Raw genomic sequence first — 23,075 nt, 5'->3', positions numbered from 1 at the left:
ACACTGTCCTCCAATGCTAAATTTGTGATCCCTTGATGCCTCAGAACATGTCCTACCAATCGGTCCCTTCTTCTTGTCAAGTTGTGCCACAAACTCCTCCCCAAATCTAATCAATACCTCCTCATTAGTTATGTGATCCACCCATCTAATCTTCAGCATTCTTCTGTAGCGCCACATTTCGAAAGCTTCTATTCTCTTCTTCTCCAAACTATTTGTTGTCCACGTTTCACTTCCATACATGGCTACACTCCGTACAAATTCTTTCAGAAACGGCTTCCTGACACTTAAATCTATACTCAATGTTAACAAATTTATCTTCTTCAGAAACGCTTTCCTTGCCATTGCCAGTCTACATTTTATATCCTCTCTACTTCGACCATCATCAGTTATTTTGCTCCCCAAATAGCAAAACTCCTTTACTACTTTAAGTGTCTCATTTCCTAATCTAATTCCCTCCGCATCACCCGACTTAATTCGACTACATTCCATTATCTTTGTTTTGCTTTTGTTGATGTTCATCTTATATCCTCCTTTCAACTGCTCTTCCAAGTCCTTTGCTGTCTCTGACAGAATTACAATGTCATCGGCGTATCTCATCATTTTTATTTCTTCTCCATGGACTTTAATACTTACACCGAATTTTTTTTTTTGTTTCCTTTGCTGCTTGCTCAATACACAGATTAAATAACATCGGGGACAGGCTACAACCCTGTCTCACTCCCTTCCCAACCGCTGCTTCCCTTTCATGCCCCTCGACTCTTATAACTGCCATCTGGTTTCTGTACAAATTGTAAATAGCCTTTCGCTCCCGGTATTTTACCCCTGCCACCTTTAGAATTTGAAAGAGAGTATTCCAGTCAACGCTGTCAAAAGCTTTCTCTAAGTGTACAAATGGTAGAAACGTAGGTTTGCCTTTCCTTAATCTATTTTCTAAGATAAGTCGTAGGGTCAGTATTGCCTCACGTGTTCCAACATTTCTGCGGAATCCAAACTGATCTTCACCGAGGTCGGCTTCTACCAGTTTTTCCATTCGTCTGTAAAGAATTCGCGTTAGTATTTTGCAGCCGTGATTTATTAAACTGATAGTTCGGTAATTTTCACATGTGTCAACACCTGCTTTCTTTGGGATTGGAATTATTACATTCTTCTTGAAGTCTGATGGTATTTCCCCTGTCTCATACATCTTGCTCACCAGCTGGTAGAGTTTTGTCAGGACTGGCTCTCCCAAGGCCGTCAGTAGTTACAGTGGAATGTTGTCTACTCCCGGGGCCTTGTTTCAACTCAGGTCTTTCAGTGCTCTGTCAAACTCTTCACGCAGTATCGTATCTCCCATTTCATCTTCATCTACATCCTCTTCCATTTCCATAATATTGTCCTCAAGTACATCGCCCTTGTATAGACCCTCTATATACTCCTTCCACCTTTCTGCTTTCCCTTCTTTGCTTAGAACTGGGTTTCCGTCTGAGCTCTTGATATTCATACAAGTGGCTCTCTTTTCTCCAAAGGTCTCTTTAATTTTCCTGTAGGCAGTATCTATCTTACCCCTAGTGAGATAAGCCTCTACATCCATACATTTGTCCTCTAGCCATCCCTGCTTAGCCATTTTACACTTCCTGTTGATCTCATTTTTGAGACGTTTGTATTCCTTTTTGCTTGCTTCATTTACTGCGTTTTTATATTTTCTCGTTTCATCAATTAAATTCAATATTTCTTTTGTTACCCAAGGATTTCTACTAGCCCTTGTCTTTTTACCTACTTGATCTTCTGCCCATTCCTGTCAATTGTTCCATTATGCTCTCCCTGAAACTCTCTACAACCTCTGATTTAGTCAGCTTTTCCAGGTCCCATCTCCATAAATTCCCACCTTTTTGCAGTTTCTTCAGTTTTAATCTACAGTTCATAACCAATAGATTGTGGTCAGAGTCCACATCTGCCCCTGGAAATGTCTTTACAATTTAAAACCTGGTTCCTAAATCTCTGTCTTACCATTATATAATCTATCTGATACCTGCTAGTATCTCCAGGCTTCTTCCACGTATACAACCTTATTTTATGATTCTTGAACCATTGAGGATAACTAGAAAGCAGTAATTATAGTAGTACTTCTAGCATAATATTACAACCTTGTGCTGAGTTAAGATTATCCTATACTGATTAGATGACTTGGGTCATATTTTCTGACAGCCTTAAATATGCTGTAGTAAAACTTGCTTACAAAACAGCAGATAGCAAATGACCTCTAACTACAGAATCACATTACTCCTACCAATCTTTTCAAAAGTGTTTGAAAAAGTGGCTTATGAAAGAATACTGATTTCTTTAACCAAGCAGAACTTGTTAATTCTTCTCAGTTTGACTTTTGTAAAGGATTCTCCTTTGAGAAGGCAATAAAAAGCATAATATGAGCGGAACCAAACATGAAAAACCATCCTGATGTATTACCTGTTAGCAACAGATGTTAAAACTGGCTAAACACACACATAAACTAATAGATGTGTTCAACATTTTAGTCTTTAGAAACACCTATCATTGTGTTGGCTTACTTTGCACATTTTCACTTCCTGTTTACTTATGGAATTATATACTCTGGGCCAATGCACCTAAACTAATTAAAGGGTTTATTCAGTATAAGGACATGTAAGAAGAACCTTGTGTAATGTAGATTATTGTACATCATGCAGAAGCCTTTCTGAGGACCTTGGAATTGTGAAACTCGCTTCCTAGTCCACATACTCCTCAATGGTTTTTGTTGCTGTTAATAAAAATCAGTTTCAGCTGAACTGTGTTTTAGACTGTCACAATACAAAGCAAAGATAATTTTCAAGTAGACTTTGTCTCTTTGTATAGGTTTCAGAATGGAGCATGTACTCTTGTGGGAAGCCATTCAATAAGTTCCTGGACTAACATAAAGCAAGTAATTGAGAATCAAGACTAATTTAAATCAAGCTAAAATCAATGTTTGTTGTAAAGCTGCATGACAAATAGTAATGTAGTTTCAATAGGACTCAGTACTTCCAGATGTAGGTAAATATTTTCTTAGAAAAATACCATAGAATTCAATTAAATATTAGCTATCAATAGCAGTTACACAGCAGCTATCTATTAAAACTAAGGAGGCACCAGCTTTTTTTGAAGTACAAACTTTCATTCCAATTTAGTGGGTTAAATTCAGCTGGCAAAAGCATGAGTAGCACTAAACATTATAGTGATACTTATTGTTTATTCAGTATACAGATTTTTTTATGGGTTTCCTTTGTTAAATTGTACCTTGAATCATTCTACATCCTTGAAGGATCCCCATCCTGATGGGACGTGTTAAACATTACTTAATTTGTATTAAACTTACATTTGAAATTGTCTTATGCCATTCCCTGGAGTGAGTTTGGCATAGAATGGTGAGCTGTAGGCCTCGGAATACAATAAAAGCTGATTAACAGCACTACTCCAATTGGAGGCTCTGGTGTGTTTTTTCCCCCCTAATATATAGAATTGTGTTTAAAACAAGGGATATTTCTCATTTTCCATATTACCACATGTGTTAGATTGTTCATGACATCAGAATGTACTGTGCAACAACTCTAATTGCAGTTCAGTCTCTTACAGTGAGAGCATTACTCAGTTTATTTGTTATGTTTGCTGATAAACAATATTTATTTTAAATTGTCTTTTATTACTGCTATAATTGCGATACACATTACTAAAGGTGTGCTTACACAGGCAATGAAAATTACTTGCTGCCAGTAACAGATACTGGTATTGCTGCCTGGCAACATTCCAGCCATAGGTTTTGTAACCTTGCAAGCCAGAAGAATTTTAGCCACAGTTTGTTAACATTGCTGGCCATTGTTGCCTGAAAGTGTTTGCAGAAATAGATTTCCAGGCCAGAAGCATTTCCATGAGCCATACTATGGCTGTGAAATGGACAAAAGGTAGCTAGTGGAAGCAGGTGAGGCTCTCTTGCATATGCATTTCTCAGAGAAAAGTAGTACTGAGGAAAAGAGAAATCAAACATCGTGGATGCTTTCCCTTTTTTTAATTGAAGGACTACTTCTGAAACTCGTGAACTAATGCTGGATACATACCATTTTCGGAGTGCTGGAATATGACTCTGAATATATCTTTTAAAAGTAACTCGACTGAGGACTGGTATTTATTTTAATTTATTTATACATGTCCAGAACATAACATTAAATATAGTTTATTACACATAGCATATCATACATATACATTACAGAGAACATGTGCATATTTATATTCCATATGCTGCTCAGAATTCTGCTGCACAGACTGCCTTATCATTGGCGATAATCAGATCATCCATGAACACAGGTTCTGACAGTTTCCTGCAGTTGAGTAAGTGCCGATGGTCTTGGGGTTCACCACACTCACATAGTTCGTCCCCTGAGATGGATCCTCATTTCTTCATGTTCTCCTTGCACCGAGATACTCCAGTTCTCAGTCTATTGAGTACCTTCCCTGTCATGTATGGGAGATGATGACCTGTAGCAAGTTCTTCCTTGGGGTGTTATATCAGAGATGGCCGAGGGAGTAGCTGTTGGGTCGTTTCCAAGGTTCTTCAATAATTGCCATGCCTTTCTACTATTTTGTTTGATATCGAGCTGTGTCATAAGATCGCACCATTTTTCTTGCCTTCTAGCTGATATAGCTAGTATAAGTTCTTCACCAACCTGTATTGTTTCTTCACTGCTATGATCAGCACTGATATAAAAGACTGTATAACAGTTGCAACAAGACTGGTGATCACCTTTCATTTTTTGGCTGTGTGTGATTCAGACAGCAGTGTAGCTTCTCAAAGTGCAGTTCTCGTCAATGCACCTCTCATGCCAGGTATTTGCAACACTTTGTTGGAACAACTGAAGAAATTCATAAAAGTTATTTGAAATACCGATCATGTGTTTGTTAACAATAATGGGAATTCCTGGATGGAAAAATACACAAAATAAGGGAAAAGCAACCATTCGTCTGTAATGGACAGATGCGTGGTCCACGAAACATGTAACAGAACACAGTATTCAACTTACTTTCAAGCTCTTGCCCTTTCTCTCATAAAAGTACACACATTCATACACACAACAACAGAGACAACAAGATGCACACTTCCACAATTGCACAAGAGTCTCACATCTTTTAAACTGAAGAATACGTTCGATACAATGTCGAGGTAGATATGACCCAACAATACAAATCACCGATATAGCCATGTATTGCGTTGATGTTGGGGGCAACACTATTGCTGCCCCATTTTTCTGTAAAACATGGTCTATGTAAACACAACTTAAAGAATCTATCTTTTTCAGGTAATACTTGCCACCATTTCATGTGTCTGCTGCGCTCTCAGGAACAAGTGTTGGGCACTCCTGTTTTAGCTGCATCACCTACTGCGCTAAAGGGCACACCTGGACTTATGTGGAAGGGACCATTGAAGTTAAATGGCCTCTACACTGATTTTAAGGCTACTCTTGAGGTCTATAGCCTTGAAACACAAAAGGAGATTTTGCCTCACAATGTCAAGTATCACATTACTGATGGGAGTAGTGGGAAGAAGGTAATAGCTTTGATTTATGCAGAACTAATAATTTGTGTGGTTGTGTTTGCTCTCTTTCATATTACATGATTTCCCTAAATCATGTAAGACATATTACAGGATTGTTCCTATGAAAAGGATGCAGCCATTTTTGTTCTCCAACCCAAACATTTGCTCCATCCTTAATGACCTCATTGATAGAGCAGTGAATTTCAATCTTCCTTCTTTCATTGCTTATTTTTGCTGTTTTCCACTAGCTTTTGAGTGTATCACAATTCATGTTTTCTTATTACAGGCACAATAGATGCGGATTGCTTTAAAGGAATTTGGATATCTGCTGATAAAGATAAACTGAAGACATTACTTTTGCATTTATAATTGTACCATTATTACACACTCCAGTCATATCAATGAGACCACTCACAAACACCAGGTGACAGCATTAGCAGTGGAGGGTATATAAAGTGTTTCAAGGGATGCAGGAAAAGGTACATTTCTTGTCATAATGTGGAAATGGAGCAATGTATTTGATCATTGGCTTTTGGGCCAAAGGTGGATGCATTTCCAAAACATTTATTTGTAAACTGTTTGCCTGCTCCCGTGTTTAAAGTACACTGTATATGGCAGAAAAGCCCTATCCAAAACTGGCGCCAAAGCAAGTGTGGTGCACCACGGGCTGTAGGTGACAAGGGGAACAACGGCTGTGGTGATGTGTACTGGTGAATAGATGTGCAACTGTTGAGCTACTGGCCACTTAGAAGAATCAAGGAGTTACCAAGAGTGTCTCCTCAATGACTGTACAGCAAATTTTGATGCCTATGGGCCTCTGATGCTGATACCTGCTTCACACACCGATGCTGACTGCTGTTCATCAGTGACGTAGGCCAGAATTTACACGCCAATATGCAACTGGACATTTGTTGAGTGGTATGTTTCCTGGGCATCCCTTGGGTGATCTTGTCTTTCTGGAAGTCCCAGTGGATCAACACACATATGCATGTATCTCTGGAGACCATGTCTGCCCCCAAATACAGTTTTTTTTCCTCGGCACGATGGCATCTACTAGCAGGACGTTGCAACGTATTACACAGCTCCCAGTGAATGTGCGTGGAGCATCAGGATGAGGTTACTGTACTCCCATGTACACCAGACTCTTGATTTAAATGAAATCAAGACTCTGTGGGACCACCTACATCTGACTGTTCATGCCATGAACTCTCAACTGCGAAACCTATCGCAGCTGGCCACAGCACTGGAGTCGGCATGGCTCCACATCCGTGTCTGTACCTTCCAAAATCGTATTGACATTCTTCTTGCATGTTTATGGTGCAAAAGATGTTTATTCAGGCTCTTGCCAGTTGGTCATATTAATGAGAGTGGCCATTGTATTTTACTATTCCAGCAAACTGAGTGAAGTTTTGTAGAAGCCTCGTGCACATTATTTTGTTCATCTAAAGTTCTTCATATGCAAAGGCTTTCACATGACACAAGCACTATCACCACCATTGTTCGTACAGTATATTGTGGCAGTTGTAGGTGGGGGTGTTTTGATATGTCGTTGTTAAAGTTACTAGTAGAGGTCGGGGCTGTGCTCCCGTTTTTACAGCGCTGCCAGCCATTGCCGAATGCCTCATATATCCTCCGTTATGCTTTGTGTTGTGCATTACTTGTTGCTTGTTTCATATTTTGAAATCAGTGAAGACACTGCTCCAGGTCCATCACGGGAGTCAAGTATGACTCCTGCATCCTCTAAAAGGAAAGGGAGATTTGTAGTACGAAGTGGTGCTCGTAAAATAATGCATAATGTGCTTGAATGCTGCGAGGCAGAAAAGGAAAGATAAAAGCTGCTACACCCTATCACTCAGGCCTGTAAGAGAGCTGCCACTTACACCTGTAATAGTATATGAACCCTAGATAGGATTAGAACGTTTGCAAGCTCTCATCCAAGTGAATAGCCTGATACTCAGTCCTGATTTGTACTGTAAAAGTGTAAATCTGTTTGTATACAACAATGCTTCCAACGTGGCATCTGCTTGGTTTTAATTATTTCATTTTGTTTCACTTAGGAAGAGACATAGTAATATTAAAGAGGAAGTTGATGACTTCAGTAAATTAGTTATAAGGAATACCATAGCGGAGTTCTACACACAACAGAAAGTAGTTCCTTGCGTGGCAAAAGTTCTTCCACCACAGTGTGAGAAGATAAATTGGAGATGGAGCAGTACTTCTTTTAAAACTTCACTTAAGTCAATGGGATTTGTGTGGAAATCTGTAATTCACAAATGAAATCTCTTGCTAGAACATGGTGACATTGTTCTTTGGCAGTCTCGTTTCTTTGCACACACGAAGAGCATTATGGAAGCTCAACAAAATATTTATCGTCTTGATGAGTCATGGATTGAAAGCAATCTGACATGCGGCAAATGCTGGCAGAAGCTACAAGATGGATTGGGTGTTATGGGTTGGGAAAGTGCTTCCAGAAGGCTCGAGAAACAGGTTTGTTAAGCAAGCAGAACTAAAGTTCTGGACAAAATCATTGCAAGGAGATTATCGTGTCCAAACGAACTCAAAATGTATGGAAGTGGTTTTCGGAGATGGTGCTCCCAAATCTTCTGCCAAATTCTGTCATTGTTGTGGACAATTTGTCGTATCACTGTAGGCAGGTGGACGAAACACCATCATTGTACTATCCAAAGGTGGTGGTGATAGATGGCTACAAAAAAGTAAAGTTAAATGCAATGACAGCATGACAAAGGCTGAACTGTACGCTCTTGTGCAGACAATAAACTAAGTGAAAAGAGCTATGTAGTAGATGAACTGGCTAAGAGTGCAGGCCACACCATTGTTCGCCTGCCACCATACAATTGCAACCCGAACACAATTGAACTTGCATGGGCAAAAATTAAACTATGTGATGGAGCACAACGTGTCTGGTGACAAGAAACTGAGAAACAATGCCATCAATTCTGTCACTCCAAATGACTGGGAAGGGTACTGCAAAAAAGTGCACGAAGTGGAATAAGATTACAGGAGGTGCAATGGTGTTATGGAAGTTGGAACTGATGACATTATAATGCGTGCCAACAACTCTAGTGAGGACTGGTCTAATACAGACACAATGGAACAAGAGAGCTCATCCTGCGTGGATGTAGCTGATAATGAGTCTTTGTAAAACTGACACGGCTGAGAGTGACCGTGAAAGTGACTAAAATAAATCATTAAAACATGTTTTATATATTTAATTACATCGGCTTTCTTTCAGAAATAGTGTTTATCTGTAATTTCGTATCATCTCTGATAACTGGTATGTGCTTTGTAGCAATAGATGTTTTCACCAGTTTCAGCACCATGCTTCAGATGAAACACGGGTGTAGGCTGGCATTCCTGTGAGAGGGAGGCGGGGCCTGTACCTCCCACACCTCTCTTCTCCCCTTACCGGCCGTAGACCTTGTTTGTTTACGCTCGCGGCCAACTGCCACAATATAATGTCAGAGTAATTATACCACTGTAGTCAGGCTCTGATCACCATATGACACTTCAATCCTTCGCACAGCATGGCAAGGAGTATTGGTTTTGATTGAGAATAGACTAGACGTGGTAGGGAGAGACCTTGTAAAGCAGCCTTAGAAAATTGATGTGGTATTTAGCACTTCAGACAGGTTATCAGCAGCACCTGCTCATAGAACCGTGCACAACACTCAGACTGTACAAGGTAATGGGTGTGGATCAACTGACAGATTCAGATACGGTCAGTTGCCAGTTAATAGTGTCTGTGTTATGCACTATAACAACAGTAAACAAAACCTGTTAACATAATGTGCCCACACTGAAAGTCTTCCCCGAATGTGAGGACAGATCTTTTTGCTTCTATTTCTATGTTAAGTACCTTGTCAATTCTTCTTAATCATTGTCAGGTGTTAAGTTCCACAGCTGTGACTGTCTGCAGAAGGTGAATATCAATATTCTGCAGATTCTGTAAGTATCCAGTTGGGTGGGAGGAAAAAATGTAGTCAAGAAAAACTTTAAATCTGAGCAGCTCTCTGTTCACCGGCGGGAAAATGCTGCTGCTTCTCAACAGAAACAGTCATTTGTTGAAAGCTTAAATAGAGCCAAAAGAAGAAAATAAGCAAAGACCATTTCGGATAAAGAACTGTTTTTGCAAAAGCAAACATTCCAATCAAAATGCTGCATGACATACTTTTAAATGCATATGTCTAATTTTTTACAAAAACAGTTGCAAATTTTGCCAAAAATAAATACCACATTTTCAGATCCCTAACATTAACACTAACGATGGGCAAAATTAAAGTTAATTAATAGAGATTTTTAAAACATACAGCACACTGAATTTGTAGAGGAACATACAGCAAACTACTGCTCTCAGCTCTGTTTTTGTACTTAACGAAAATGTGAAATCTACATTCTGCATTTTTTAATCAGGCAATAAAACTGAATATTCCTGTAGTATGATTTGTGTACGCATTTGAAAGGTAAATATAAACCTCTTTAATTTCACTGAATTGATAATCTGTGTTCAGGGCATTTAATGAAACTGTTTGCCATTTCTTTATCAAGAGGAACTTTCATTGTCAATCAAATTGTTTTATACGGCTTAAAGCAATTATGAATGTTGAAGCATGAATTTGATTATATTGTCTGTAAATGTTAGTATCTGAGTGGGCAGCACCATCAATTACTGTAAGAAAAAACTGATACTTCCTTCACGTACACTATACTGGCAAAGGGAGAAAATTATTATTATTGTTGTTGTTGTTTTTACTTTTTTACCATATTTTGTCAGAATTATAACATGCCTGTAATTTTTCCTTTTGTGAACAGGAAGGCAATAAACTAAGACTAACGCCAAAGAAAGTGAAACAGGAGTCGCGTTTGATCATGCCAACGGTCCAATCCCCTGCGGGTCCATCTGCAGTTCGAACTTCGAGCTTTCAACTTGCTGGCTATGTTGTGTTCTCTCTGAAAGAAGTGCATCGCACCCAGTTCACACTCAACAAGGTATTCTTGAAGCATTGTTTGTATTCTGTGTTGCTTTTACCTTAGTAAGTACTAAAGATTTGTAGCAAATAGTGCTTTAAAATATATACTCAAGATGACCTCTGACTCCTTAAGTAAAACATCTTTTGTACATCTAAATCAGAATTCTGCAATTAACTCATAGTAAGAAGTTTAAACTGATTTTATGTTTAAGACAACCAACAATTGTTGGAGCTATGGTAATTATGGACTTGGAAGTAATGCTTGCCACATTCATGTCAGATGCATGCTTCAGTGTCCACTGTACGGAAGAGCAGTGGAATGTTGTGTGTCTCAGGTAGTGGGGATCTTTGCTTGATTGGCCAGATCCTTGAGAATGGTGCAACCTTCTATTAATAAATAAAATAAAAACTCAAAGGTATACCACATGCTCATTGGGTGGGTGGCTGTTGGCGTGGAACACTCATTAACAAGCAACCTTTAGGGAACCTGCGATGCCCTAGTTGTATAGGACTTCCTCTGGCAAACAAGGCTCAATTTGCTCACTGAATGTCCATGAAGTTTACTACATTCAGTAAAAGCTCACCCAGCATAGTGTAGTCCTAATACCCAGCCCTTTAAGAGAAGTCAGGTTCAGCCCTCCTGAAAATGCACAATCTAAGATGTGAGTAAATGATGAGAACACAAGATTGGTCAACAGCCAGAATGTGTGTGTGTAATTGGAAAGAGAGAGGGGGTACATGGAGAAGTTGTTGCCTTTTTACATTCAGAAGGCTTTGTCTGGTGTAGCAGGAACTGTGAATTCAGTGAAATGGCTCTAAAATTAGATGGTGCTTGCTGAAACTGCTATTTCGTATGAAGCAACACTGCTGCAGAATATGAAATGACTTGGGGAATTTTCAGTTGTTACGTAACTACACAACACCCTAAATGTTAGCAAAGGTGTTGTGGTGTGTAAGGACATAGTCCTAAACAAAATCCTAGACGCAAGTGAATCGATGAATTGAAGGAAGAATGGGAGGCTAATGGAGTAACAGCTCGAAAAGTGTCAGTGGGGAACTGCAAAAGACAGTTGTACTTACTTTTACATCTAATATGCTTATTCTCCTTCAATGCATTACAGTGTGGTTTACCTGCTCAAGTCCAGCCCTACGTACTGTACCTTTGAAGGTGTTTAAAATGTTGGCATTTTGACACACTACACTGGCATGTAAGGGTCAGCCAACTTGTCAAGAAACAATCCATGAAGCAGAAGAGTGTGTTTTAACTGTGGTGAGAGGTATTCAGTGATGAGTCAAGATTGAGCTTTTTACGTGGACGAGATGGTGATTCAGGAAATTAGTGACCAAACAAGTGGCATATAGTGGAGTGAAAAAGATGTAAAAGGTACAACAGCCACATACCTTTATATCACTTGTGACTACAGTAAAAAAGCTGGCTCAAAAACCTAGCATGTCAACACAGACTAAGACAAGCAGTGACAAGAAAGGAGGGGAAAAAACGTGCAAATGCCCTTTTAGAAATGGAGCAGTTACAAAGCAGCTTTCGTCCTCTAAACAGCTAACAAAGGCCACATTTGAGTAGTACACAACAAATCACACTTACAAAAAGAACAAATACAAACTTAGTATTGGTGGAGTTGTTAAACCACTACCCTTATCATCGAAAATTACGTAAGACACAGAAAGTAGAAAACCTAAGAGACAGGATTCCAAAGTCTTCCAAACACTCAACTGTGGTTTTATCTGATGAATAAACAGATTCTCTATGAAATTTGTCTGAAGGGAACCATCATGTTCTCATCCAGTCCACCATCCAATTTAGATTCACCAACTTAGCAGAAGAATAGGGGAAAGGCCAGACAAACCTCAGCACTGAGACAGTTCCCAAGTTTCCATATTGCTCTGAAAGAGGTTTAGGACATGCATGGAGGAATTAAAACTTTTAATTTAGGGAAGACATCTATGCCTGTTTTGCATGAAACCTATTTTAAACTTACTGTCGCCCCTGTCTCATGACTGACTAACCTGCCACTGCAAGGATGACATTACTTGGGAAGAGGATGGCTGTGTTTGAAAGTAACACATACCATTCCTCTACTACATCACTGGTTGCTAGCCTTCTAAACTTTGCTGTTGAAATTTATGTCTGACCAAGGTTTAAAGTATGTTTTGTCTATCACTGCAAAAAGCATTAGATAATGAGACTGTTAAACACTTCTGCTTGGAGACATAAATACAACGATTGTGTTGTGGGACTCATCATATACCTGCCTCCAATGGACAAGTTTTGGAGACCTTCATGATATCTTAGGAGCTCAACACCGACAACCACACATGTTTATCTACTGCTACTGGGCCATCCTCAGCCATAGACCTTCTCAGGCTGCTCTCCAGTAATTCTAGATTCTCCTTGGTGGGAAGCTATTAATGACCTCCATTCCACTGACCAATTTCCATTGTGGATCCCTCTACCTGATGGGTCATTCCGTGAAAGGAAGCAGCTGAGAAGGGAAATACATAGAGCAAACTGATCACCGCATGACGAAATGGTTGTTACTGAAAACTAAGACAGCATTCAAAAAAAGTCATGACAAGTTTCATGGATTTCTATACATTCCTCTTCTGATGGGTAATGGGGCAGCAGCTCTATATTTATGTGCAATAATGTAATAGCTTCTGGGTGTATGTATTAGTTTTTACTTATGATACAATCCACTATCTTCAGGCCCCTAGAAACAGCAGACATTCCATTTATCTTACTATGAAAATGACACTTTGCACACCACAGCATCTGATAGTTTTAGGTAATCAACCAAAGAGGAATACAGTTCTCCTAAGTTATTAATGCCTAATAGGTTTTAGACCCCTGTTGAATCACTCCATTTACCTACCAGTATAGGCTGTTTGTTTTTCCAATAATTATTGCAAATTTATTACAGTGAAGACACCATCTATAGTTTGATGTCTTTGCAGTTCTAATGCTATGCTTGTTACATACACAAATGGAATGGAAATTAGTCCAGTCCAATACAGTTAATATATCATCTATAGCAGCAGTGCTGAGACAGAAGTGTCTCTAGACAGCTCCTGGATACATCATCCAGACAAAAGACTGAGCTCTTTACAATGTCTCTCATCCAACAATTCTGAAATGTGTATCCGCACCTTGTTGCCATCAACTCTAATACAGCATGCTACTCGACTTACTAACAGAATCAAAGGATGTCCTCTTATAATTTTAAATCTGATATGGCTGACATGGCAGTTTCTTAGCTCATGGATGTGGCAATGATGGCACCTCTCCGCAAATCAGAGGAGGACTGAACATACCCAATCATTACCAGAAGAGTTGCTGTAATGAGCTGTGTAGGAAAGAACCTGAGCAAATTGTCAGCTTTCATCTGGTCTGGACGTTAGAGACCAGGCAACTCAGCTGCTTTGAGGGTGGATTTAGGCGGTGTCGATCCCCTATAGATGACATGACTCTACAGGAAGCAAGTATGCAGCAGACTGCTTTATATAATAATTTCATTGAAATATTTGTTGACGTAGACAAGGCATGTGACTCTACTTGGAGGTACAATATATTGGACAGTTCCATGAATGTTGTAACCTGTATTCATTCAGTCCTTTCTATCAAAGTGCATTTTTAAAGTACTGAATTGGCAAAGTTCTGTTAGTTTTGGACGGGAGAATAGTGTCCATCAAGGAAGTGTTTTAAATGTTACTCGCTTTTGGTTATCACAAACAGTATAACATCTACAGTAAGGAATCCTTATTTGTGGATGATTTTGCAGTTTGACATGTCAGAGACATGGGGTTTAAATGTGGAAAGTATTCCAAAACTGAGATTCTCTCATTGAGCAATGGAGATAGTCTGATGGGAATTACAGAAAAACAAACGGATCCTGGGGAAATTGGAGTAAAAGATGTAAATTGGGTTGTAATTAAAATGAAATTACATTGGGTGAGACATTTAGCCGGACGGGTGGCAGGTAGATGGATCAATAAAGGTCTCTCGTGGATTAAAAGTGGTAAGAAAGTGATGTAATTGAAGTTGAGCAGATGAAGACTGTAAGGCATGGAAAAATTTAGGGAAGGCTTCTGTCCAGCAATGCCTTTATCAGTCTTTTGTCGCCTGCGTTTTTTTGCACGGCAGGGAGAGTGATATACAAGTACCTATATCGCTCTATCACAGTTTCCGAGATAACTGTAAGGGGCAAGTGATGGAGTGGCCTGTCAGAAACTGGAAAATTATTAAACACAAGAGATGCTCTTGGGGAACATAGCTCTTGTGGAACTGTCTGCTGGGATCTTAAGATAGACCACCATCTCAGCTTGATGGGTGAGGACACTGCCGTAAGGGGGATTGTGCCATACACCGATGATCTTCTAGTAGTGGTCTCTGCGAACTTAAGAGCTGCTCTAGACAATAAAGCGTGTGGTGTGCTGGAGCAGGTGAGGAAGTGGTGTGAAAGTAACAGACAATGTATGTGCACAAAACCATCTACATTCTGCTTGAAGGTAGATTATCAACAAACGGAAGTCAAACATTTGAGTCAGGGAATACCTCCATAGCTAGAAAAGACCTGCATATACTGTGGAGCATGTGTAAGGCTTAGTTACAGTCACATAATAGGAATGGCACTTGAGTGACCGACTCTGCCTTGAGTGACATAGAATATTTGTGCATGGCAGGCGGGAGGGTGTTCGGAACTGTTCAGTGGATATACTCAGTAGATGTCACAGTTATGTGCAGTGCTCCTTCATAGTGGCTAAAAAAAAAATCAAAAATCCTGTACAATACTGGAGCTAGGCTTACCAATGAAGTTGAGTTAAAAACCTGCTGAAGGATAGTTACTTGGCAGTCATTGCTACAATACTGATAAGACAACGCTCGACGCTCCTCTCGAACATTCAGGACAGGTTGAAAATGCGCCATGTAATTCCAATTTGGGACATGGTGTATCTTGTGGCAGGTCACATTTCATATACCATTCATCTCGAATGACTCAAGCTCAGTGAGAGAGGAGATGGAGGAACTTCAGAAATCATTGTTTTCCACTGTGCATCATTTAACACCTTTAGACAGAATATTCTATTAACATCAGCTCTGTACACATTTATAAAAGACCTAAAAAAAAGGCATATAATTAGTAATTTTAAGAAAAAAATCACAGACTCTTCGTAGAATATAAGGAAAGGTGTCACCGCGGACTTCCCAGGATGCTGGTTGTGCAAAACAGGGTGTAAGAACTCGCAGTGAATATGAGTGAAGTGATCATTGACAGTACTATGCATGTGGAGCTCATACCTTCTTTTTCAGATATCCACATCATTGGGCAACACTTGCACCTAAACACCACTGTTAGTATATCTGGTGCACGTCACAGGTTAGGTAATTATAGATTTGTGTTATAATTTAGTACAGCATGTATAAGACACTTACTGTGCAAAATTCAGTTGCAATTTTACAAAACAACATAATGTTCCATAGTGAGTACTAACAACAGCCACGAAAAAGGAACAAAGGCTCTAGATCTTCAGAGCATTAGCCACACTTGCAAGATGGCATAGAAATGGTAACATTTATACAATACAATCAAACAACTGTTTAGACTGACAACATCAAGCAATGGAAAGTACAGGTTGGAATATCAACAATATTGTGAAAAGAATAGGTTGCTACTCACAGTAAAGATGATAAATTAAGTTGCAGACAGGGTGTTACCCAAGAGCTTTCAGCCAAAGCCTTCTTCAGAAAAGAAAATGCGCACACATTCACACAAGCAAGCACACATCATGCACATATGACCACTGTCTCCGTCTGCTGTGGTCAGAGCATAACTGGTGTGTTGAACGAAAGCAGGGTATGGCTGGAGGGAAGAGGAGGGTGCTGTATGGCGGGGCGTGAAGAAACTAGATGACAGCAGGACAAGGGGTTGTTGAGAATGGAGGGGGGGGGGGGGGGGGGAGCAAGAGAGGAGAGGAGCAGGGAAAGGGAAAAGACTGGTGGCTGCATTGACAAAGAGCAGTGCACAGTGAGGATGAGGGGATGTGAAGTGTAGACTGACATATATTCTAACGTCACAACCCCAGCTGCTGGGATGGGGCTTATATACATCTCTCTTCTCATGCTATATTCTAAGTGTCCTGAATTTATCTTTAGTTGACAGTTCTTTAGAACTGTATTAGTCTAAATGCTAAGTTGTGTCACTGCGGCTAGTTTGTTACTTCCTGCTTTCCAATTAAAAAATCTAGCACATTTAAGGTGGGAAGACCAGAGTAGAATTTTTAGCCTAATTTTTTTATTGGCTTAGAGAGTCTATTTTCAAGATTCATTCAAATAAAGTGTCTTATAAATGTTAAAATATGTTAAAACCAGAATGTACTGTGTGAGGATCTGATGGATCAGAGCACTCGAATGCAACTGAGGTAATACTGTAATAGTTACCAATGTAATAGGGGTCATATACTATCACAGAGGACATTAGTATTGATTGAAATACTATTCTCAACAAGATTTCCCTCTGTAACATGATTCATCTATGGCAAACACTTGAAAGCGCATGCTTGTCTCTCTCCCTCCCTCTCTTTTTACATGTCAGTTGGTGTATTTTTCTACTGTACTACATAGGACTTTTGGAACATATTGTGATTTAGATTTTTGGTGCACATTTTTATAACAACTTTTTGTCAAAAAAATTGACTTTGAAGAGTGCTGCTATTTAAAAAAATAAAAAAAAAGCATATGTATTACGTTAGACAATATCGTCAGTTTCAAAGCAGTTTTTGAAATTTAGTTCTAGGTTCAAAATAGTGGCGTTCAGAGCTCCCAACAAATGCCCTCGCACTCTGCAAAATGCCTTTCATTGATGTCATGTAGTGTCCTCTGGGTTAAAGTTTTTTTATTTCAAAGATACAGAGTACAATCGCAAGAGTGTACAATAAAGGTCTAAAGTCTCTGAATGTTGGGTCCAGAATCGAGCGTCAGCCTGGTCTAGCCCCTTAAAGCAATGAGAATATTCAGCACTGTGATTGTTCATAGAGACAGGAAAAAATCAGTTTTATTTTTTTATTGATTTTGGTGTTATTATAATGGCTTAGTTTTCAATGGTGAACTTTATTTTTGTTGTATTCCATTGTTTTGGGGTGTAGTCTTTCGTTGAAAATAAACATATACTTATCAATTACATTTTATTTCTTGATATCAAACAACTTACTTCGTTACATTATTAGGGAAAAAATGCTGCAGACTTTCTAAATTACCCAATTGAAGAACAGATAACTCTGTATCCAAAGAAAGTTGAAATTTTTTTTAAATTACATAGCGTCATATTTCTTTTTGGAGACAATATGCAATCAACATTCTTATATAGTGTGAAACTTGCCGCTTGGAGTCCATACTTTAACACAGAAGCCAAACTGCTTTCAGTACAACAACAGATACTTTTTGCTTGCATCAAAAGTTAATATTCCATTAATTGCAGAAGGGATTTGCATCCCTTCAGAATATCTACACAGCAGATACTTGTCATTCCGGATATACATAACTGGCTCATTGCAATGGATGCTGATTTGCATATACCTGTGGCCATAATAGTTGGCAGCCATACTTCACTGTTACCTTCACCTCTGTCCAAAGTATTCTTCATAATGGTTTGAAACATTCGCTAGTTTAATCATTAAAAATTCCTTTTCCCACAACAATGAATATATCTTGAAGCTGTTTTAACGTGGAATAGGATAAAGTTAACAGATTTATCATATCTCCTGGCACTTTTGTACCAGAAACAATGTAGTACGGAAAGATATTTAATGCTGCTCATTAATTAAACTACATATAATTAAATAAATAAGACATAAAATGAAATATGGCACTTCAGCTTCACAAGTATGTAAATCAACATGGAACCTGCTTGGTTTGCTTCCATCAGCCAACTAGAACACAGGGAACATGATGTCCACGCAAATGCGTATCTGGCAGTAGAACAGATCACTGACAACCTTTATCATAAATTGTTTTGAAAAATGTAATCTGATGACAATTTGATCTGTAACACAGCCCAAGTGACCTGATAGAAGCAAAACAAGGAGGTGCTATATTGATTTACACATTTGCCAAGCTTAAGTGCTATATTTGGGTGTTTTGAAAATATGCAGTTTAATTGATGTACTGCATTAAAGAGCCCTCCAAAACATAGTTTATCCTGTGATTAGGAAATATGGCTTCGGCAGATAAAACTGTTACCGGCTGACATCAGATCTAGGCGTCAATTTTTAAACAGGTAATGAATCGTCATTTTAATTACATTACTTCTCATGTTATCATTTGTGTGAAATTTTCTTGTCCCTACTTATTAACACTTTAAGGTCCAGTTGCATAGAAGAATTTTGGGTCCAGAAAACCAGTTGTTTACACCATTATTGGAAATGGTACCATTACATATGTGCTTGATATATCTTAAAATAACATACTAAAAAGTGCTAAGCTTCAGTGTTTATTTTCATATGTATTTATTTTAGTTGCAAATTTTAAAATAATGTTGACAAAGCAGACCTATCCTTAAGAGTGAGGTGAGATATTGAGCAGTTTCACAGGTAGTTGTTTTTTGCATGGAAAAGTCTGAAGTATTCTGACATGCAGAGAAGCATATTGCAATCAAGGCAATAACAGTTTGTTTCCTTCCTGCTTGTTTTCCCAGTAAATTGTCTCGACTTCTCCAAACAAGCCTTGGAAACCTGTGTTGGATGCTGCTTTGTCATGAGAGTCATCGATAAAAAAAACAATATTCAAGCAAATAAAACAGAACTAAATTGCATTTACAGCAGCAGTACCTGTAGCAACAGTATCAGTGATGAAAAATTGTAGCAGACTGCAGGTTACCCGACTGTCCCCTTTCAGATATTTCTCACTCCAATGCAGAATCATTGAATTCTTCCTATTGAGCTTCCAAAATTTTATTCTCACTCAACAAGTGTGAAATATTTGCAACAGAATTACAGCAAACTGCAAAACGTGACTAGTACACTCATGACAACAGTAGCACACATTGCCTCCGTCAGTCGTGACAGCAGCTCTTACATATGCTCCTGTTTCTTTCAAAATAATTCTGGAAATTGACAGTAGAAGGTAATGCCTGTAAAGTGACACATAACAAGACGTCAATACATTTTTCTCACACAAAATGAGCCCAGTTTTTGAGCAAGAGGTGCCTCACGTGTTGAAATAAATGTGACTTGAGCTATACTTGGGTGCAGTCTTTTGAACACAGAGTTGTGGCCCGAGTTATGCTCAAGCTTGGTTGCCAAAGTGTTAAACAACAGTGAGTGTCTTGTAGCTCTCTCAAGGACTAGAGAAAAACTGCAAGTACCAGTTAAGTGCTGGCAGCCTTGTTGTATTAATGAATTCCCTTTTCACCATATAGATTTCAAGAATCTGTTGGAACATCTTTATGGTAATAAATATTTTCCTGCTGTAGCCCTATTGTGTCATCAGCGTAATAACATCTCAACCATTATTATATTGCAGGTTGGACACAAGTCTCCACTTGAGGGAAATGTATTGGTTCAACTGTCGTCAGAGTTAAGTTTGACTGTGACAGAACGTGGGTTTTTAACAATGTTTGAAGATATATCTGGATTTGGGGCATGGCATCGAAGATGGTGTCTTTTGAAAGGTGCAACTCTGTGTTACTGGAAGTATCCTGATGATGAAGGAAAGAAGGTATCATATTGATCCATTATCTTTATCCTAGAATCTGCAATTAAATACTGTAACTCATAACTAAGTAGTGTGTCGTGAGTTGACTAATTTTTGGCAGAGTTTCTGTGAACTGTGTATTTATTTTCAAGGAACCAATTGGTTGGATAGATCTTAAAGCTTGTTCAACAGAGAGTGTTGGACTAGTTTCAAGAGATATTTGTGCACGACCTAACACCTTCCTTTTGGAAACAACACGCCCACCACAGCCCGATGATGTGGAAAGCCTCATACTGGTTCGCTCTAAAAACCGTACTACAATAAGGTAAATTGTTTAAATTAATACAGATTTTCAACCTTTGTCTTTTCTCTTTAAGGTGTAAGGGTGCATTCTCTATTCGGATAACTAAAGCTTACAAATTATATATATATATATATATATATATATATATATATATATATATATATATATATATTAACTGCACCTTTAAAGAAATTTAAATTATCCATTTCACAATAATTGCCCTCTGACACTGAGCTCCTATTGAGACTCCATTGTGTGATGAACAACACAGTGTTACCTATCCTAAATTGTGGAAGTGTCTATTTTTCATCTGATATGTAGATATTCTAACCATGTGATATTTTATCAGACGAGTAATTTATAGAGAGTAGCAGCTTTTTGATAGATTGTGATTTTGTCACCAGAAAAGCCACTATGCAAAGAATTTTCTAAAATACTGAACAATTTATGTAAAGATTCCACTGACTGAAGAAGAATTAAATGACTGGTGGTTGGTTTGATTAGCAGTCTTACCTAATAATATTTTTTGTCGTTTCAGGCACCTCCTGTCAGCAGATACGAAGGAGGATCGACTTGTTTGGTGCTCACAGCTAAACAAAACTCTTTCAATGTTAAGAGCCTGGAATAGTGACAGAAAGTAAATGGGTCAGATACTAATACAGAACAAATAATGTGATCAGCATGTAATGTTAGGTGCTGTAATCACATAGTAAGGTAGTGTTTTATCTAGTCTCAAATTATTATAAACAAATAATGTGGCCACCAAACTTTGAAGCAGCTTTTATCAGTATGTCTCTTGGAGCATCTGGAAAACTTGTAACTGGTGTTTTTTTACTTAATGATGGAGTTCAATGAAGCAGCCTGCAGGATAGTCTGGCATCATCTTAAAACTGACTTTTTTTTTTGGTCGGGAAAAGGTGTATCTTGTGTCATGCAATATCATAGTTCACACATGCTCTCTGAAGTGTATAATTTTGCTTAAGAGCAAAGAAACCATTTTAAAACATTCCTATAACACATAATCCCATACATAATAATATGTAAATATTGATCTTTATTTTCAATGTATATACACTTTTAAGATTAACATATGAGGGGCTGTTAATATTTTGTAATATTTTTATATTCTTGTTACTGTAAATATTAAAAGATTGACTTCCTTTTTCTCTATCTTCAATACATTGTACACAGCAGCAAATTAACAATGAATGGGATTATGTGTAGCATGTTATCCACATGACTGCATGCAGTGTCTTTGGAAACTGTGCTCATTTGTACTACTGTCTAATTTTGCTACCCAGAGATCACACACAGTTTGTTTTTGAGATTGGTAGTATGTTTGTTATGAACACTACCTTTCTGTGGGCAGTTTACTTTTTACAGATGATGACAATTATACATGCTTGACATGACACTTTGCAGTATTTTGTTTAAGAATATCTAATTAATTATCATAGGATTTTTTTATTTGAGATTACTGCCTTACCATGACATCATAGGGCTTTCAAAACTTTATAGCCAATTATAAAGCAACAGCATACTAATTATTTTTATATCTTTGTTATTATTGTGATACTAATTTATACAGGTACAAAAATATTTTTGATTTGTATATGTGTATATCTGATAAAAATGCGTAATAAACATTATTTGCTTTAGTACATTTTATTACTTGAAAAATGTAACTTTTTTTGTTTTTAGAGTTCATCAAACTGTTTACAAACTGTACTGCATCTAGTATCTATTATTAAAGGTTTGCACTTCAGGGGCTAGTATTTTTAATCTACCTGTAGAAATAATATCAATCAGTACATTATTGAAAATTATTGCTGAGCTCATCCCTGCAAGACGTGATATCTAAAATCAGACTTCAGCTGGTTAGAAAAATAACACAAAGGCAGGAAACTAAAGAAACAAAAAATGTGTTCGCTCCTCTGATGGTGTATTATGAGTTACCTCCAAAATGCCCATTAAGAGCTAGTCTGTGGTATTTCACTAAAGTTACACATAAAGCTGCTGCCGTGCTCTATACAACATTGCCTACTAAGTGTTTTCTTTGATAGTGGGAGAGCATACAGTACTCCCACATTTTGTTTTAAGAGTAAGTACAATCTCCGTTGCAGTGTGAATGATGATTAGTTTTTGTGAATTTTTACTACCTTTTACTCCTCTACCCTAACAAGACTTGCCAACTTTAGATAACAATAGGTTGCTTACAAAAGAAAAAGATGGTTTACTTTTAAGAGTAAACTATGTATACAAACTTCCTCCATTTATTTCCACGATACATGACTACAATAATGTTGTGTTAAAGAAAGACTTCTTTGGCCACATCACAAAATGTACACATTTCTACTCAGTTAAGATGCAGATAACCAACTTGGTATGTGCCCTAAAGCTATCATCAAAGCCAGGATTTTCACATTTCAGTTTTAGATTACAAGTATCTATGAGTTACATTGTTTTGGTCTTCAGTCCTGAGACTGGTTTGATACAGCTCTCCATGCTACCCTATCCTGTGCAAGC

At 38.2% G+C, this 23,075-nt stretch overlaps 1 protein-coding gene across 4 annotated transcripts in view; it reads left to right on the top strand.

The window, feature by feature from the left end:
- LOC124619632 (anillin-like) overlaps nucleotides 1-22,207 on the top strand; it is a 139,288-nt gene extending 117,081 nt beyond the window's left edge. For all 4 annotated transcript variants that reach the window (XM_047146142.1, XM_047146144.1, XM_047146143.1 and 1 more), the window contains 5 exons: nucleotides 5,319-5,566; nucleotides 10,385-10,561; nucleotides 20,075-20,269; nucleotides 20,398-20,570; nucleotides 21,088-22,207. In XM_047146142.1, coding sequence (XP_047002098.1) covers nucleotides 5,319-5,566; nucleotides 10,385-10,561; nucleotides 20,075-20,269; nucleotides 20,398-20,570; nucleotides 21,088-21,190 — 896 coding nt within the window. In that variant the 3' untranslated portion in view covers nucleotides 21,191-22,207. The remainder of the gene's footprint in view (nucleotides 1-5,318; nucleotides 5,567-10,384; nucleotides 10,562-20,074; nucleotides 20,270-20,397; nucleotides 20,571-21,087) is intronic.
- The last annotated feature ends 868 nt before the right edge of the window (nucleotides 22,208-23,075 follow it).

This window comes from Schistocerca americana, chromosome 6 (assembly GCF_021461395.2).
Source record: "Schistocerca americana isolate TAMUIC-IGC-003095 chromosome 6, iqSchAmer2.1, whole genome shotgun sequence".
In the NCBI taxonomy this organism is placed as follows: Eukaryota; Metazoa; Arthropoda; class Insecta; order Orthoptera; family Acrididae; genus Schistocerca; species Schistocerca americana.
This window is presented reverse-complemented; position numbering and strand designations above follow the sequence as displayed.